The following is a 20,318-nucleotide window of genomic DNA, read 5'->3' on the forward strand; positions in this document are numbered from 1 at the left end:
GCAGCATAGGTGTCAATATTACAAGGGAATTTGAAGCTGTTTTTACTTAAACAAGTTTAGGTTTTGACAGTGTCCCTAAAAGTAATTAAAAATATGATTATTATAGTAGGTTTTATTTTAAACCATACCCTGAGCACGGTATCAGAAAATGACTTTTACGGCCACAGTCTCTTATTTAGAACCCTTGGGGCCTTGGATGTTTCAGAATTCAGTGGAGTCTAGAGTAGCATCCACTAATGAAATAGATGATTATTTCTTCAGTGATTATGAGAAGTCACACCAAGTAGGATTAAAAAAAAGATTCTAGATATCCTCATACCAGTTCAGCTCAAGTTTTGTCACAAATGAATTACAAAAGTTTTCAGAGGTTTTTGGAAGATCAGAATCAAGGATAAGAGATTGTGGACCTTTAAATGAACAAAGTCTTAATATTCCTTGGAGGAAGGACAGGCCAAATTAACACATGCATCAAGTATAATTGTTAATAATTTTAACCCCTTTTATTAATGACTTGCTTCTTTGGGTTCACGTACGATTTAGGAATATGAAATAAAGGAAAAACCTGTCTTTTATTTGTAAACTACACAGCTACAAAAAAAAAAAAAAAAGTTTTAGCAATGCACCTCCCATCTATAAACATGCAGATCTTTCCTCTGTTTGTCCCCCCAAAGCCTGTTTAGTTGAAAGGCTCTGATGAGATCTTGCTGGAAAGTCTGCTGTTGGTTGGGGAGCCTTAGAGAGCTGACTTTTGGGGTATGAGAAAGACAGCATCATCGTATTCTGCCATGGTGCTTTATGGAGGAGACTGTGCTACACAGTTGATCTTATTGCACAGCTTTGCAGGCACTTAGCAGCACTTCTGTAGGGAATTATTTAGGTTAAAAAAAAGTAAGAAAGTAAGCTTCAACAGAAAAGTGGGATCCAGCACATTTTTTCCAGTAGAAAAGTGGGATATTCTATGTATTTGCTAATAAGTTTAGCCTTCTCCAAATGATATTTTTTAATGTACAGTTGCAAATTATAAATAATGTCACAGTCTACATATGGAAAATGCAAATCAATCTAGCTTTCATGCTTTTAACAATTGGTCAAGCAGTCTTGTCCCTTTTATATTGCCTTTGAAATGTTTGTTTTCAGTATTTCTATAGAAAGTTTTCGTGTATCTGACAAACTCATGCGGAGCTTTCACCTGGGATCTATGCATGCTCATATATAATCAGATTATTATTTATCTTGGTATAAACATAGTTCAGGAAATATTTCTGAAATGAAGATAATCCTCATTCTGCCTTCCTCTGCTATTTGAAGTTATCTTGCACAATTCTACCCTATGAAGTTATTCACATGTTATTTATAAAAAATGTAAGCAAGAGAATTTGCCAAAATAAGAAATACTATAATAAGCATCATGATTTGACTGATGGAATTATAGAGAATGGGTAAAACCACAGATTGTTTTTGAAAAATGCATCATACCCTATAGGTGTTACTTTTTTGAAACATGCTTTTTTATTAACTATCTACCACATTATTTCGTATTCATTCATTTACTTTCCAAACCACTGCTACATTTTCTAATTTTCACCAACACAAAGTTGCCATGCACAATTGTGCACACACATTTCATACACTTATCTAATTATCTCCTTAGGGTAAAATCCTAAAATTGAAATTTTGAGGTGAAAGGGTATTTGCTTTTTAAATTTTGCTCTACATTTTAAATTGCCTTCCAGAAGGTGTATACCAGTTTACATATCTACTAGCTATACTGTAAAACTGAACTTCCTCACTGACAGCTAAAATTTTGTCTTATTGTAATTTGCTAGATATCTTTTAATAAATTTATTTCAAAGTTATTCTTGTAAAGAACTGAAAGCTTCATGTTCTTTGCCAGTTTATTGGTGTATTTAGTTTTTTTCTTCTTGCAATTTAAGAGCTTTTTATATATCAAGGATATTTATCTTTCCTTTGCATTATTTGTTGCAAAAAATTTTTCCCTTTTTATTCCTTAGATAATGTTTTGAAAAACCAACTTTATAATCATGGGTTTCAGTCTCTTCTTTTAAATCTTCTAGATTTAATGTCATAGCTAACAAAGGTCGTCTTTAGTTTAAAATTAGAAAAACATTTCCTTATATTTTCTTTGTTTTTTGTGTGGGTTTTTGTTTTATTTTTATGGTTTTTTATTTTTTTCCGTTGTTTTTATGTTTATATTTTTGCCTTTAATATATTTTGCCATGAAAGAGCTAATTGTTTTTCCTCAAATGCTGAAGAAGTTTTTCGTGTACCATTAATTGAATAATTTATTGTTTTTTCCTCATTGCTTTGTAAATGACATCTAAATCATAAATTTCTCTGTACATACTTGAGTTTGTTCTGTTCCATTGATATGCCTGTGTATTCTGATATCAATAATGCTTTGTTTTAATTACTTTGTTTTATATATGTGTGTGTAAAATATATATTTTAAAAATATATGTTAGATTTTCTTAGCTTACTTCTTTGTAAAAATGTTCTTAGCTATTATCATTCATTTGGTTTTCCAGATGAACTTTAGAATCCTTTTAGAATCCCTTGCTTTCCCCCTCCACCATCCCATTTTTCTCTCTTTGGGGTTTTGTTTTCATTTGCATTAGAATCTACTTTAATGTCTGGTCATCAGATTACTTTTATTCAAGTACTTCCCTGGGAAATATTTGTATGAAAGATTAAAGTATTTGTTTCCTTTAAAATTTTGGTCTTTTAGAAGTGTGTACTGCTGAATCCTTTCATGATTTTTGTTAAACTGGCTTGTAAACTGGTTCAGCTAGTCAATGTCATATGCTGAATATCTAAATATTTTTAGAATGAGGACTTATGAAGAAACATAATAAAAATATGTTTTCAAGGCTATCTATATCTTTGGAGAAAAAAATAGTGTTCGTGGAAACAAATACACTATTATAGCTATGAAGAAACCTAAAAATTGCAATCCTATGTTAACTTAGTAAAGTTAATTGCTTGCTCATTGTTTTAATATCACCTTTCTCATAAGGATCTAAGTCTGCTTATAAAGCTGTGTGTGTGAATATTAAATAAACCAAATGATTGAAGGCGAGTTTATCTAGGAAAGACTTCCTGGAATAGGTGAGTTCTGAATGGAGTTTAAAAAGAGAAATAGGTCACTGGTCAGGTGGAGCGAGGGAATGTTTCTTTGAATAGAGCTGAAGCTCTGAAGGTTAACCTGTGGTTAGAGATGAGAAGAGAGGGAAAGAGAGTAGAGGGAGGTCTTGAGCATCTGATTTAAGGATTAAGAGGAAGTGATTGTTGAAAATTTGAGATGTGAGGTTTCTGGGAACAGTGTGGGTTCAGAAGATGCGATAAGTGTTGAAGCACATGACACAATTTGGTTAATTCGTTAGTCATCAAATATATTTTTCATATAATTGTAGGCAGTACTTAACTTCTTTGTGTCTCAGTCCCCTTTATCTGTAAAGTGTGATTGATAAGATCACTCCCTCAAGGGGCTATTGTGCAGATTAAATGAGTTGAGGTAGGGAATAGAGAGAGAAGCATACCAAGTGCTGTGTAGGTATTTGCTGTTACTCCCATGACGGCTGTCATTGATGTAGTGACACCTCTGTGTTCAGCAGTAAGGAAGATCCCTGCCACATCTTCTAGGCAGCTTTAGGGTAGTGTCATGCCTGAACGGACCTGTAGTGCCAGCACACTGTGTTAAGAGTGATTCTGAAGTCCAAAAATGGGTGCTGGGGAAAAGATTCCCAAGGATGTATCATATGATCAGTCTTCACCGTTGTTTATAAGTTGTTCTCATGTGGAATGGAAACAACCTTCTAGTGTGGAATGGAAGAGTTCCAGGGAGAGGACCCAGCCTTTGTAAAGATGCAGAGGTTTGAATGAGCAAGAGGGCAATTGCAGATTCAAGAGAGATTCCATGTAACTCTGATCATACTTGGGCCAGGTGGAGGGGATGATATGGACAAGCAGGTTCTTTGTCCTCAGTGCCAAGAACCCTGGCTGGCTCAAAATATGTGCTCAATGTGTCTCAGTGGGGCAAATGTGTGAAAAGAGGAAGGAGAGGCTAGAAAGCTGCACTGGGGCTAAATTGGCCATGGGGTAGGAATTGGGTATTGAGTATTTGAGAGCCCTGGAAGTTTTTTTGTTTGTTTGTTTTGTTTTTTTGTTTTTCTGTTTCTCACCTGAAGGTTTTTTATACTTGAAGGAATAGGAGCAGCTCTGGGTTTTAAAGGCTAATTCTGAAGGCTGTATATGAATTTTCTAGGTGGGGCTGGGATGAGAGGGAGAGCAAGGGGTTGAAGATGGCATCTGTAAAATCTCAAGTTTCCACCATGGCAAAATAATGAAACTTAGAGTATGTGTCCTATAGAAAACACTCTACCTTCATCTTAGAACAGGGGTCAGCAAAAGGTGGTGTTGGGACAAATCCAGCCCACACCTTGGTTATGTAAATAAAGTTTTATTGTAAACTTATCTCATTTGTTCATTTACATACTGTGTATGGCTGCTTTAGTACTACAACAGCAGCATTGAATGGTTGCAACAGAGCCCATATGGCCCTCAGAGCTAGAATATTCACTATCTGGCCCTTTAAGAAAATGCTTGGCTATGCCTGTCTTAGAAAGTTTTTCTTGGTATTTAGTAGTGCCATTCTGGAGAAACTAGCATAGTTAAAAAAAAATTCAGACAAATTAGTACATGAATAGTCTAAGAAAGATTAGACCATTTCAGTTCCTATGAAGAAACTAGGAATTTGTATTGTGCCGAAGCTCAGTTCTTAGGACCTTGCCTTATCTTATTGCTAGCTCTAGTCTACTATGGCCAACCCTGTGATTTTGACCCTTTCTGTCCCAGACTATGAAGAACTTAGAATCCATATGCTAAATAGCATGTGAAGACTTCTTGCCACCTACTTGTAGCAGAGCAATCTCACAACCAGCTGGTTTCAGTTCTTCCACCTCTTTCATAGTTTATGTTCCCAGAATAACCACCATCTTCATATCTCTCCACAACCCGTCCCTCTGTTTCTCGCTGTTTCTTTCTTCCTCTCTTCTTCATTGGCTTTGTCATGGGAGATGTGTGACATTGCAGACTCTTCCCTTGATAGGGGCTGCATTGCCACAGCTGTTGCAGATTCCCTCTAGAACCTGGCCTCTTGGGGTGAATGATGAGCCAGCCATTCTACAGCTTAACTTATTTGGGGAAGTCCTACCATTTTTCAACCAAACCAACTGTAGATAAAAACAAAGGTCAACCATCGTATGTGTGTTTAGACAAATAACTCAACTGATTTCTTCACAGACTTCACAATGTCTGACTCTTCAAATGTACTTAAAGGACAGAGAGAATAATTAGGAAGCAACAGAAGTTTGGTGGAGAATATGTGTTGAACCTTTTGCATATTAATGATCAGACTTCAGGTTTTCTTACAAAGCATTCATGAGGCACTGTCCTTAACAACCACTTCAGAGGCACACAACAAAACCTGAGGACCAGGCTGAACATACAGGTGAAGGAGTTATATGTCTACTGGGACACAGAGGAAGAAGTTATCTTCATGATGGTAACAGTTGAAATCGTGTAAGCATTTTCATAAGCAATTAAGTAACTATTCAGTTGCTATTTATTGACGACATACTATGTACCAGAGCGCACTGTACTGCTACCTGCCAGGAATAAAAAAGATAATTGAGGCTCATTTTCTGCCCTCCAGGAACCCACAGACTAGAAGGGAGAAAGCAGATGCATGAACAGTGTACTTGAAATACAATGTGATAGCGGATGAATATTTGAGATGAAGTGAAGGGAAAGTATAGAAAGAAGATGGCTGAAATGTGAAGATTATCTTTGAGAGAACAATAACGAAAAAGGAATTAAAATTTGAACCTCATTAGAGAAGATAATTGAGCAAATTGTAAAAATTTAGATTAGAGACAATGCCTGTGGAAAGCAGAAGCAAAGGTTGTGGGAGATTTCAGATGCAAGAACTAAGATTTTAATAGTTCGGGAAGGCTAATTGTTTTATAGCCAAGCATGTCCATGGCATATTTGAATCTTATATATACATAAATACTGCTTATAAATATAATAATGTATTATGTTATACATTACAATATATCCATACAATACATTGTTTAATATAATATATATTACTATATAGTAAGCTATTTTATATGTTATATATAATAATACTCCTTATCAATTAACAAAGACTTAGCAAGTGCTAATTAAGTTAAATTAAATATTATCTAATTTAACCCTTACAGTGGATAGGTATTATTATAACAACATTCCCCAGACAAGGAGACTGATGCCTACAAAGTTACAGAGATTGCTTAAGGTGATCCAGAGTCTAAATGGCACTCTCACCCAAGTCTTTCCAACTCCACTGAGTTAGTCTCTCCTCTGGAGTAAGTTTTAGGGAATGAATTATTGATGTTAAAATGAACTGAAGGAAAACAGCCTGATTCTCCTAATGGCTGGGTGCAAAAGAGAGGCGTGCACAGAGAGGAGGGAGGGAATATGTAAGGGACCAGCCAAGCCCGCCTGCATTTCCATTCTGGCTCTGCTCCTAGCCAGCCATGTAGCAGCAGTCAGGCCATTTAACCACTTGCAATGTCCCCATCTGTACAATGGGGGTATTCTTGTCCGCCTCATTAGTATGTAAAGGATTTGCCTCTGTGCCGGCACATAGAGGTACTCAGTTGCTGGTAGCTGCTGCTACTATCCACCTACTACCCTTACCACCACTCTTTTATTCTTGCTACTCCCACACCTGCTGCTGCCACTTCTCCTACTTTATTGTTATTTTTATTATTAATATTATTATCAGCAGTAGCAACAGTTGTTGGTGTGACTAAGGGAATAAGTTGATTCTATAAAAAAGAATTATCTAACCCCTCGATTTGACCAATAGCAATAGATCTGTGTCCATTTTTGTATTTAGAGGGCATTGTCATGGGCAGGTACTGTGCTAGGCACTACAGGGAGTTAGAAAACGAATGTCATTTCCTTTTTTAACTAGTGTATAAACCAGTTTGGTCTAAAGGCCGCACATTCTTGATAAGCCACATATTCAAGAAAGGGAGAGAATCTTGGGAGATGAACAGTTCATGAGCATTGAGAGCAGACCCACTTGAAGCAGAAGACCATGCATAGGCCCGGAAGGATGGTCGATACTTCGATAGAATCGTTTGCAGATGGCACTGTGCATACGCTACTTCTGCAGATAATCTCCATTTCTTCATGCCTTGCATCCTAGGCCTGCCACTTTATTTACAAGTTCAGGTATTACTGGGACACTTCATTTTAGAGAATCTTACACAGTTGGTCATTAGACTTTAAAGGAGCACCTAGGAAGGTGCTGGGGAGGCCAGGATGAAGGAGACCCTGTCTTCTGGGAGGACAGACTCTGTGTAAAGATGTTTTTTATAGATACTTGTTCAAAGTGGAAGACATTTGCAACTACCTTGAAGTGGGACTTTCCTCAGTAGATATGATGAAGAGTGACGTGACAGTTTGCCATTCTTTTGTTTTACTATATAGCAACCTGGCCAAATGTATTTTTCGGAACATTTATTATTGCCACATGTTTATATTTATAGGAGAAGGGGTACTAATTCCCTAGTATGTGTACCAGTCTTATACAGATTGTTCTGTTTCTACTTTGGAACGAAATTGCTAAAGAGAAACATTTTAAGGCAAGTAGTGATTATAGTCTACTTATCAAATTATGTATTAAATAAACTTTCTGAACTGAAAAGGACCATAAACTGACAAGGAGGTAGTTATCTCAAATTCTGTATTGTTTACATAAGATTTCTTAAATCCAATTTTATTGTAGGTTACTGATTGCTTTAGTGTTTCCTTATTGCTAAACTTTTAACCTCCCACCAACAAATGTAATTCCCTTTTATTGTGCAATAGATGAGCTGGGAGTCTAGAATAGATTTTCAAAAGCCATGGAAAGACCTCCTTATTTTAGTGTATATAATAAATAATGTATTTTTTTATATTTGAGAGGTAGTCAAATAGGTGAATGCATAAATCTTGCTATCCCTTAGGCACTTGTAATTCCCTTACCAAAATGCATGAGTTTTTACTGGACTATTACTGTGTTATACAATAAGTAATAGTTACCATGGCAACCTTTGCATCACTTTATAACATTTATATATAAAGTGTTGCATTTCTTTGTAAGGAAAGACAATATATTTGAATTTTTGAATGGTGAAATATAATCACTTCTAAAATAAATCTGATTTCCAACCCAAAGTATGAGATGCATGCATTTATTTTTTGTAATGTCATGGGGGAAGTAAAGATTTTCAAGATAGTACTTGACAGATATCGAGTAATACTCATTAAATGTCTATAAATGGCCTCCCAATGGGAAAAACATAAAATGGAACCATATTTGAGGTCCTTTATCAGTTTCTTCATGAAAGTGGTTAATGCAGTAGTAAGAGTTTGAATATTTTATATCACATGATTGACAAAATTTGATCAACTATAATCATTTCTTATTTGTGTATACCTAGTCCATCAACGATGACTACTTTTGATTTCAAGTATAGGTGAATTAACAGTTTTCTCATGCCTGCAAAGGCAAAATTAAATGAGTCCTTGAAGTAATTCTTGTAGCAGTTCCAGGGAAATGGCCATTTAAGCTTAAATTATCGAGATTGATTGTTGGCCAATTCCTTTATTAAATATAGAACAAAACTAGACATTTCTTGTTGCCGATGTAGCTCTAGGCCACACTGTGTATGTAGCCCCCTATTTAATTCTTTTTCAGTTTTTTTATAGACTTTACAAAATTGTTGTTTCATGGTGTACCTTTCGTCTGAAAGTATAAGATCTAACTGACAACTATTTGCAACTTTTGACAAATCATTTAAATAATAATCAGTGGACCGACTGTGATATGGGACCATTTGTTGGGGGCAGGAGAAGGAGTGCTGTGTGCTAGTATAAGCTATGCCCACCTCTGCTGGACATTTGATATATGTTGTTTCATCTACTCCCGATAATAACCCCATGATGGAGGCTTCTGTTATTCCCATTTTACAGAGGAGGAATACATGGTTTAGAGCAGCTGCATAACACTGCAAATCACATTGCTTTTATGTGTCTGAGCTAAGGCTCAGTCTAATCTGTCTTATCTCAAAGCCCTCCATCCTTTCCCGTTTGAAGTCTATGTCTGCCTTTTTACAAGCAAAATGTGCATTAACATTTAAAGGCCTTAAAATTATATATTTGCTAAATGATAATTTTGATAATTTGCATTTCTCTGCAGCACAATAACAATCTGTTAGTTTCCAGAACAGGAAAGTGATCCTTGCCATCTCGTCTTTCCCAGTTTCCAAGTCCTCTTTTGTTGAAATCAAGAGTACGCACATAGGACAGAAATGAAAATAAATGATAAATTCCATTCCTGGACCTTTGGGCATCAGGAGTAAGGGCTGTCCAACAAGACTGACGTTCAGTTTTGAGCATTGAAGTTCAAAAGTGGACAGGTGAAAATACTGTGTTCTTCATTGCCCTTTGGTGCAAGATATATTCCAGGTAGCAGAGTTAAGTGCCAACAGCAGCAAAATTATCGTCCCCTCCTGCTACTACAGTAAGTCAGCAATGGCCCTTCTGTGGTCAAAATGGCAAATTCAGCAGCAGGTATTCGACAGGGATTTGCAAAAACTTCCCCATGGCTGGTTTGGAATCTTATTCAGCAGTGTTTTTGAAAACCTCTTTCTGTGCGGAATTAACTATGTAGAAATGATTTTGGTTGTGATAAAAAGTGTTTTCAACAAATCTAATTTGTAATTTTTGTTAATGTGTATTTTGCACTTAACACTGCGAAATCTATTAGGTACCTATGCATATATCCAGCATTCATAAGTTTTATAGTGGTTCAGAATTTAATTCCATATTAACATAAAGCTTTCCAAAATTCCTGGCTTTATAGAGTCAGTTCACCATACAAAGCCTCTATACATCACTTAGGTTTGTGATGAAAGAATGGAATTGCAGCTGTGTGAGTACTAGAATACCCAAACATGAATTAGACTCACAAGCATTTGGCAATAGTTCAGAAAAGGAGCTTAATCTGGTTTCATCTGAGACTGCTTTTCTCTGTTCTACAACATCCCCCCAAGATGTTGTGTCTAATATCAGATCACAACGTAATGGGAGTGACGCAAAATCAGAGAAAGCCCTAAGAAACCAGGGGCACATTTGCTTCTCCCCAGAGGTTTTTTCTCCTACTTTTTTTCCTCTCCCAGTTTCCAACCCTGAAATTCAAGGTCATTCACCTATTAGATGAATTAATTATAAGCCAAAAAAGCAGCATTCATCGTACTCTGATCTCACTCATATCTGTAATTAAGGGTAAATATAATCTTCCTTTTTAGAAATGTACACCCACCCATTACATTTAAAGTGCTGAGTGAAATGAAATAATAGTTCAGAGCAAGATGATTTTAGTTTAACAAGAAAAAAGTTGATAATTTAAGCTTGAAGCAGTTAGTTCTATTTTTGATTACCATTCAGTTATAAATCTAATTTGAGATATATGCTGCTTTTTCTTACTCAAGTTTAATTCATGGTTTTGCATTCTTGGTTGCATAAGCACAGTTCAGTGGTTGAGCAAGGATTTTAAAACGCTCTCCCCAAAGGGAATGGGGGCAAGGTTGAGAATGTGTTAGAAAGATAGTCTGAGACCCAGATCCGATATAAAACAAATATAAATTTTTACTGAAAGGGACCGTCACAGAATGTTTGCAGTTTGGCACGTGAGTGCTATGTTAGGATTCACTCTTTGCTGGAGAATTGGTTGCGGAGAGAGAAGGTCTCTGTGGGGAACACAGAACCTTTAAACCTGGTTGACAAAGTCAAAATAATTCTCTTCTTTGGTTAAGGTATTTTAAGTCTTGAAATTGTTTCCCCTGGGAAGAAAATAAAGAGTGAATAAGGGGAAGGGCTTGTCTCATCACGTTGCAGACAGTTAAGCAAAATGCTAAACTATGGGTTTAAGATTTACAGGTTAGCACACTGCAAGATGCCACATCTTGTTTCCAGTGTTTCCTGGCAGACTCAGGCAGCTTACTACTGGGACCTAACATAACCGCAGAGCATGAGCTTGCACAATGTGGAAAACCTAAAACCATTATAATCCTATTTAAGGCAAGGATGCATTTGACCATTTTGAAAGTAGACGTATCTTTCAAACTTAACTTTTATTAAGCGTAAGTGTGCCTTCAAAGCTGTATATACATGTAGATAAATTCATATATAAATAAATGCCTTATCAATTTTGTGTAGTATTTAATTTACCTTATTAAATTGAATGCCATTAAATTTTCTTTTTTTAAAAAAATCTTTCTCATTGCTCCAGAGAGTTAAGTCTGTGACGTAAAGGGCAAACAATAGTAAATGGTCATTGTGCATTTTTACAAGTATACTCTACAATAAGAACATATATTTTTATCTTCATTTTCCCTAGTGGGGTGATCAGGGCCCCCTTAAGTGAGAGGAAATGCTTATTTTTGTTGCTTTAGAAGAATGATCCTATTGTCCAAGTTAAAAAGAAAAAGGAACAAACAGGTCTGGAAAAAAAAAAAAAGCAAGAATGTGCTTTGTTTAAAAAAAAAAAGATTACAGATTAGCACAAGCCATTAAGTGTTTGTAAGTGCTATCTGGTCTTAGCACTGTCAGTATACATACTTCATGTGACTGCATGCACGAGTTAGATTTGTGATTTATTTGCAACTGGCCCATGAAATGGTTTTCTTTTAAATTAACGACAGTAAGGTCAGCCACAGCCTCTTAGCTATCTTTTAGTTATCATTTTACATTTTTTCACAGCTCTCTGTGAATGCTGCTAAAACACAGTATAGGAAGCATGTTTGTTTTTATGTAGACCTATTGAATACAACTACTTTCTTGAGAATGAAAACCTTTGTCACCAGGACCAACAAGAATTAACCAACGGTTAAACTCATTAAAAAGACAAGCAAGCATTACAAATATATTGGTTCAGCCTTTTTTTCTGAATATTTTTTATATTTTTTTCAACAAAGGAAAATGAAGAAATAGGATAATGCCTGTCTAGATTACAAAGTTCTTAATAATATCATTTTCAAACTTCTCTTTCAAATGAAATGAAGACTCATTTGTAGATTTACTGAACTGTAAGGAAGCTGTGATTTGAAATAATTTACAGCTTTATTGATGGAAATTTCAAAGAAAACTTGGACTTGAGCTTACATAAACAAAAACTTTTTTTAATAAGAATTACCAAGAGTGAAATTTTGAGTTGAGATTCTAAAGTATTTGAATGCCACTCCTAAAAGAATACAGGAATCATTTGATGGTATACTCTTAGATTCCTGATTTATACTGAGCTTGATTAAAAAGAGCTCTATATTTTTGTTTGCCATTGTGTAGCATTTTGATCTTTTAAGTTCTGAAGAGGCAGTAGTTGAGCACGTAGATCTCAGGTTTTTATCAGCCATGTGGTAAATATTAAGGTAGTAGCAATGAGTTTTTGTTTTGTTTTGTTTTGTTTTAACTCAAGATGTGCTTTCAACCTAGAATCTCAGCCTTGAAGTTTTAGTTTAAAGTAATGTTTATTACGTATTCCTTGGAAAAGTCTTAAAACAGGGGAGGCGAGCTTGTCAGTATTAGTTCTTTATAAATTACTCATCCAACAGTCACAAAAATCCTTCGGAATCCAGAGGATCTCTTTATGATATTTAGCTATATGGCAGTGGAAAGGGGAGGTTTTAATTTTTGGTTTTCCAGCTTATGGGTCATATTTGACCAACTGCTTTCACTCGAAGACATGCCACTTTGTTGAGCTATTTAGGAATCAAAAAGACTGTCTTAATTTAAAACAAGGACCCTTTGTTTTAGTTGGTGACTGCCTTGTGAAATTTTTCAGTTCTCAGCGGGTTAACCAGGGAACAGGGGCAGAGTCATAATTGGCCTATTTAGAGTATTTTGCATGTGAATAGTGTGTTAGTGAAGCATCCCTAAGTCTGTTGTGAGTGACATGGTGATTAGAATTTAGATTAGGGAAAACACATTCTGTACTTTATCAAGGACAGTAATTAGTTCAGTCAGTAAAAGTTGATTACAAGTAACGATAAAGTTAGATTTTTAGTACTTAATTTTAAAATTTCTTTATTAAATAGTAAATTTGTTCTTAATATAAATGGTAGTATCTACACTTATTTTATTGCATATCAGAATAATTAAGAGAACAATGTGTTCAAGGCACAGTATAATCAGACGATTTATATATTGTGGGTAAGTTTCTATGTAGTTTTTAGAAAATGTAGTATTATCATATACTCTCTCTTATGTCATCATTTTTTAAAGTTTAGTAATTTGTCACACCTTAATAAGTTAATGATATTTGTGCAGGTTTGCTAGTGTTCAGGTAAATGTTTGGTCGGTGGGGATGTATTTAAGTTTCCGATAGTCCTCAAGAGGGCATTCTGAAGTCCTTTAGTGTGTCGCTGTTAGCTTAGAACGCCTACTGTTTCTATAATTTTGGAAGTTAATGTGAAGATTGAATTTCCTCTTGGTTCAGTTGGCATTTTTCTCTTCTTTTGGTGGTGTGTGAATTCGTGGGGGATCACGATGTACCGGTGCAGAGAGAGACAGAACTCTCAGGGTGGAGGTACCGGGTCCACACTCACCCCCAGTGTGACCAGCCAGGGAGAGTTTTGTGTGTTCAAAAAAATGAGATTCTCCTTGGTTCTTGCTAAGGAAGGGCATGAATAGTTCACAGATATGAGCATAAGTCTAGATAAAGAAAACATTAGTCTTACGTAAATGCTGTTTTCTTATAAAATTAAAATGTTAGTCATCTAAAAGAGTTTTTTTCAAATATTGTTTAAAGGGAATCATCTTCTATCTTCCTCTCAAAAGTAAAGGTTTAAAAATTCAGAAACTTTGTGATCGCTTCATAGACTGCTTTTCTCTTTTTAAAAAAATTGTTTGAGTTTAGCACATGCTGTTTTCTTTATTACGTTGGTTTAGGTACTAACAGTCAGTTTGGGGGGGGCGGTGCAGTGATAAATGTAAAAAACATAACCATATATATTTGTTTTCCCCTTTTAACATTTTAGCAGAGTCTCCTTGGAGGTGACATGGATATGGGCAACCCAGGAACTCTTTCGCCCACCAAGCCTGGTTCCCAGTACTATCAGTATTCTAGCAATAACCCCCGAAGGAGGCCTCTTCACAGTGGTGCCATGGGTAAGGCAGTCCTTGGTTGAATGCCCGAGTGACAGTTAATAGTTTTTTCTTTCTTTCTTCCTCTTTTTTTTCAACACCCCTCTCTACCCCACCCTCACTTCAACACCACCCCCCCCCCCCAAAGACAAAAACAAAAACAAAATTTTGCTCAATTGTCAGGCTGGTGACTCCCCCAGTAGTTCACTGTGGGGATATATTAACACCTTATAGTAGCAGAACAATTTCTGTGAATGTTTATTCCTTGTTTTCTCTTGGTTGTACACATAAGGAACCTTAAAAAAATCAAAGCATTAGAAAGTTGAGCTCTTCATTTTATGAACAAAGCAGAATTTGATTTCTGTCAGGATAAAAGGAGATAGGGGTGACTCCATTTTGCTAAGGTAATGATGTAAAAAAGTCTAATCTAATCTGAATGGCTTCTGGGTTTGGTAAGTTTTCATTAGGAAAAGGGGCATGCGTGGAACTCACAGAGTCCTTCATTTTCTTTCAGAGGTACAGACAAAGAAAGTTCGAAAAGTTCCTCCAGGTTTGCCATCTTCAGTAAGTACTGCTTGTTTCTGCTTTGTGTGTTGTTTACTTTGTTCTGTTTTGTACTGAGGTGAAGGAGAGAGGAGAAAATGAGGCTCTCTTCTCCCTCCGCAGCAGCGTGTTTATCTAGAGTGTGGGTGAGGTAGGAGTAACCTGCATGTGCAGCTACCTGACCCACCTGGGAGTGATTAATTTCCCATCCTGGAAGAATGGGCAGTTACCTTCATCTGTTCCGCAGGTTAAGCTCTGAAGAGAGCCTTGAAAAGGTGCCTGAAGTTCTAGGAGTTTTTTACCTGCACAGGGCTTTCAAGAGAATGAGTATTAGTTTCATGTGTTGGTTAAATGCTTTGTCAGTATTATGATGATTTATGGATTTGCATGAGAAAGGAGATTTGTGGAGAGGATTTAGGAAAAATTTACATGGGTTTCAGCCCAGCATAGAGGGAGGATGTCTCTATTTTCTAGAGAGGTTGCTGACTAACGGCTGCAAAGGTAGCTGTGTCCGTCGCTGTTGGTGTCTGTTATACCAGGTGAGGACTAGAAGAGTCCAGCTGTAGCCAAAGGCATTCTGGGTCTTGTTAGTAACTGGCGCTAAAGGCTGGAGTTTCGGAGGCTCCCTTACCCCCCCAACATTGCAAATGTAATCCCAACTAGATGCATGATATCTTGTGTGAATTCTTATATATAGCTTCAAATTTGAGTTTCCAGGTAATGTGCCTTAATTAATGTTTAAGACTCAGCTATTCGAGTACTTTTTCTCCTCATGTAGAATAAAAATATGATCTTTTCCTTCCTTCCTTGTTTCTCTTTTCCTCCTCTTTTGTTTTTCTTTTTTCCTTCCTTCCCATGAGAAAGATATGTATCTTAAATTATATATATATATAATTTAAGTCAGTGTTCTGCAGGGTTCTAACTTAAAAGTTCTTATACTTTGAAATAAAATTATATTTAGAACTCCCAAGATTAACAAACTATATTCCATATTAGTTTTATTTCATTTTTAATAAATTAGAAGAATCATGGGTTTTGCAAATGTTCTTATATTACATTAACCCAAACACCTGTGTATTTGACTTGATTTCAGTTCAACTAATCTAAAAAATTATTAAACAAATGTATCAGAACAAGTCTTATCAGAAAAAAACAAATTTGTATGCTGATTATCATAGGGTTGGTAATGTTGAAGAAGCATCACAAAATTGTTCATAAATGTGGAAAAATATTGTGTAAATAAAACTGCCACTAGCATATAAAATAGTCATTTTTGACTACCAAAAAGTCACTCAAAAAAATATACTGAGTAGTTATTCTTTGAATTTCTGTGTTGTATTGAAATTGACTAATATCCCCCTCAGGTTTTTGTAAGCATAGTTTAAGCTTGAAGTTAGTGATGGATTTAATGTAGATGAAACTTTAGCTTTTAATAGCTTTTATGACAACTTCAAATGATATAGTCCTCACAGCTGTTTACATGTTAAACATGCCTGAACTTAGTACAGACAAGATTAAATATAAGTGGACCTTTGAATGTTCTGAAATGATAAAATAACTCTCTACGAGAACAGCTATGATAAAACTTAAAGGTATACAACCCTATTTATGCCTCATTAAATTAACTTTGTTTTTTCTAATGCTAAAATTAACAATAATCTATGAAATTTCTGAATAGTGCATTGGTGTGATCTTTGAGGTTATCTGTGTGCTTAGTCATCATCAAAAACAATTTCTCATAATTTGTAAATTTAAACATATTTCCCCATGTCTAGCTGGCTATTATTGAAAATTTACAGCTTATATTTTGTCTTTGCTATTAAGACAATTTATCTGTTCTGGGTATGTTGTGGTATACTCAGAAGTCTGAAAGTGTCTTTCTTTCCTTTACAATTAAAAAAACCCAGAATTTGGACGTTTAGTTTATATTGTTTAATTTCTGGCTTTTGATGGTCAGTTTAGGATTTACTCTTCTTACAGAATTTATCTTGGCTAAATGTTTTGTTGTTCCTTACAGAATAATTTTGTAAAGAGCCCTTTTTGTGAGGACAAGGAGGAGGAAATTCAATTAAAAATGAAAATTTTATCCTTGTTATTCAGTTTGTTTTTCTGAGAAGAAAAATTAAAATAGTTTGAGTAATTTTAGAATTCAACCATTAATTTAAGGTCATTACTTAAAAAAAAAACCTCAGTTCTGTTTTAATGAAAGTTTAAGTTAGTTTATATTGGTATTGCTGTGTACACTGATTTGCTTATTACTTGTAGCAAGATCCACATGCCTCACCACACCACTATATATATATATATATATATTTAACTTCATCTAAAGAGCTAGTCTGTTTTAGACATCATTAACACATTTGCCTGAGTAGATCTACATTTCTGCCGTACTTTTTTGTTTAGCCTCAAATAAAATTATGAAAATTTATCCCATAGGAAATACTTCTTTGAAAAACATACTTCAATATGTATGATTATTTGTAGAACAGATAATGAAATATTGAGGACAAAAAAAGGTTTCTTTCAGAATGATTATGACTAGATAAAGACATTTACATGTTTTCTTCGATACATATTTACCATGATAAATAGTAATAAATCTGTCACAATCTGTTGTGTCAACTCACTTTTTTTCCCCTTTTTCCAAATGGGCCCTCTCTCTTTCTTAAAATAAAACAAAGAAAATTTAAACTGTAACCTTCCGTAATCAGATACCACTAATGACACGGCTATGATACAGACGCTGGCCTTCTTTGGCCGCCATTGGGCTGGATCATCACAGGAGATGAGGAGAGCGAGGGGATTGCTTTGCCCTGTTTTGAAAACACTGCAGCATCTGTGGGAGAAAGAAAACATAAGCCTGGCCCGCCACCTTGCCACGGATCTGGCAGGATCCACGAATGTGTGCTGTACTGTGCGCTGCATTAGAGACCTCAGGACACTTAGAAAGCATGGCAGAGAGAGAGGACAGTGGAAGATCCATCCTGCTGGGGCTACAGACACACGCAGAATGGAGGGAAGGAAGACTTTTCCTCTGGAGAACAGAGGCGTGTAGTTAGGGCTAGGGTGATGTTTTGTTGTTGTTTTCAAGGAAAGGCTCTGTGAAATGACAGCTATCTAATTGCCCATGAGAGCCCTGCTTATTACTGCAGAACAATTTCATGTTCTCTGTTCAGATATTAGTATGTTGCTCTTTTCAGTGGCATCCCAATTTCTTGTCATCATTTGAAGACTTTAGTGGTAAAGCTTTGTCTCTTGATGCCAGAATGTATTTTGCATGTATCGTCTTGAATCTACATGTGAATTCTTGTCTTGTTAGGTTTCCACATCTTAGTTTTCTTTTTTAAATGTATTTAATCTTAAACTTAATATGTTCTAAGCTTACTGCCCTTTCCAGCAAATTTCTTGTCTTTGCATACCCAATAATCATAAGTGTTGAATTCATGGAAGACCTAATTGCAGAGAAAACTGTACCAAATTAAATCGTATTTTTTGGAAAAAAATTGTCTGTGATTCTGAACGGAAATTAACATGAAAGTATTAAAATCTAGAAAATAGAAAAGTAATGTCATATTGTGTCATTTAAAAATATTTTTATAAAAGCGTACACAAAAAGATTGTCTTTCTGAAACTTCCTTCTTCCCACTGATATGTAAACAGATAAAATCTTGGATTTCTTATAATTTGGAATGTTTGAAAATGATATACGTTTTACCAGAACCTATTAATGACTAAAAACATTCTATTTGTTTCTACTTCTATTCCAATTTGAAACTTCAGGGAAGGTCTCACTATCATTCCCAGCTGGGTTCCCTCGAGTTTGAGTTCTCTGAAAGTAAGTCTTATTCTTAAAAATAGTTTAGGAGCTCCCTTTTCACCAATGATCATTTTACAAACTGCACTTTGCTGTAAAGTCTATTTTGTATATTATGTTGCATTTTTAATCGTATTTTTTATTGTAAAGTATAACATATATACATAGAAGTGATAACTTTCCAAGTGCAATTTAACAAATAGAAAACAAATTTCAAACACTGTTATGGGTTGCAGTTCCACAGTTTTAGTTATTTCCTTATTATGAAATATAACATATGTACAAAAAGATAATATCTTTCAAAGTATGATTTGACAAGTAGTTATATAAGAAATTTCCAAAATTATTATGAGTTGCAGCACCATAATTTCAGTTTTCCTTATTGTGAAATATAACACACATACAAAAAGGTGATAACTTTCAAATTACAATTTAACAAGCTTTGTGTGTGTTTTTGTTTTTGTTTTTGTTTTTGTTTAATTCCAGAGGAACTGACAGATTTTCTATCAAATAGTCAGAGATAGCTTTGTACTCATGTATCCTAAGGAAAACAGTCTCAACTACTGTCAGGATTCTGTAATATGGTTCAGATACTCTAGGGAAATTTGAGACCCAATTTAATCATTAGGTGGATTTGAAGAATAAAAACTCAAGTATACAAGGTAGCAATATGTCAGTTTTTGTAAGAAATAATTCTTAAGTAAAGAAAACCTGAAAATCTGAGTGAGACTTTCTTTAGCAGAAGAGATTATTTGGAATATCAAGAAAAGATGACTAATGTTGATGGAATTAATCATATTGCATGTTTCCCATTATAGAAAAACCTTCATATTCAAAGGTTTCAAATATGATATTGAAGCCATAGCTTAAGCTATTTTGGGAAGAAAAAAACAAAACAACTTTTTTTTCCCCCAGAGGCTTGAAAGATTGCAAACAGTTTAAAAGAGAAGTTGGTAAAATGTTTTTGTTTTTGTTATTTTCCTTATTAAAGGACCTAGAAATTATGTAAAATTAAAAACCTCAGTATTTAAAATACATAAGTTCCCCCATCACTTTTGAAACGGATCAGAAAAAAATCACAATGATGCTTTTTTTCATGTCAACAGTTTTAACTTGAATAATAATATAACTTTCTTGAAAATGAAATTTATATTAAAACATTATAATGTCTAGCACAAGTGAACCAAGTGTCAGCCATCTGGACTGCATCCTGTGTAGGAAAGTGGAGAAGTAGCCAATTGTGTGATAAGATATGAAAGGAGGGGCCTCTTCAAGGTTCATTCCTAAAGCAGTAGGTACTTTGTAAAGAAGTAGAATTGTAGGGTTCATATCAGAATGTTAGAATAGCTCCCAATGCTCAACTTTAAACTGTATACACATTTTCCAATTAAATATATTGAAATTAGTTTTTTATATTAAAATTTTGCTTATTAATTATGAAAATTTGTAGGCGAGGGGGAATTTAAGGATAATGCAAATAAATCATCCCAAATAGGGCAAAAGTATAATTCACACAAGTTACACAGCATATATAGCATGGCATTGGGGAACACCTTGAAAGTACATAAAATGTTCATCACAAAGAAAGAATTTATTTTTGTGTGTACAATTAATACTGAATTAGCTAAGCCCAAAAACTTCAAGTTCACCACAGTTTTTGTTTCTTTGAAAACCAGTCTCCTCTTCTCTATTACTCGCAGTA

The 20,318-nt window shown here is 35.0% G+C and overlaps 1 protein-coding gene across 23 annotated transcripts in view; it reads left to right on the forward strand.

Moving 5' to 3' along the window:
• Positions 1-20,318, forward strand: part of TCF4 (transcription factor 4) — a 345,156-nt gene that overhangs the window by 209,529 nt on the left and 115,309 nt on the right. For 17 of the 23 annotated variants that reach the window (XM_037806070.1, XM_037806078.1, XM_037806067.1 and 14 more), the window contains 2 exons: positions 14,154-14,283; positions 14,774-14,823. In XM_037806070.1, coding sequence (XP_037661998.1) covers positions 14,154-14,283; positions 14,774-14,823 — 180 coding nt within the window. Of the gene's footprint in view, positions 1-5,505; positions 5,599-13,313; positions 13,327-14,153; positions 14,284-14,773; positions 14,824-20,318 lie in introns of those variants that run through there. The other 6 variants (XM_037806071.1, XM_037806074.1, XM_037806062.1 and 3 more) reach the window with 3 other exon arrangements.

The sequence above is a fragment of the Choloepus didactylus genome, chromosome 16 (assembly GCF_015220235.1).
Source record: "Choloepus didactylus isolate mChoDid1 chromosome 16, mChoDid1.pri, whole genome shotgun sequence".
Classification (NCBI taxonomy): domain Eukaryota; kingdom Metazoa; phylum Chordata; class Mammalia; order Pilosa; family Megalonychidae; genus Choloepus; species Choloepus didactylus.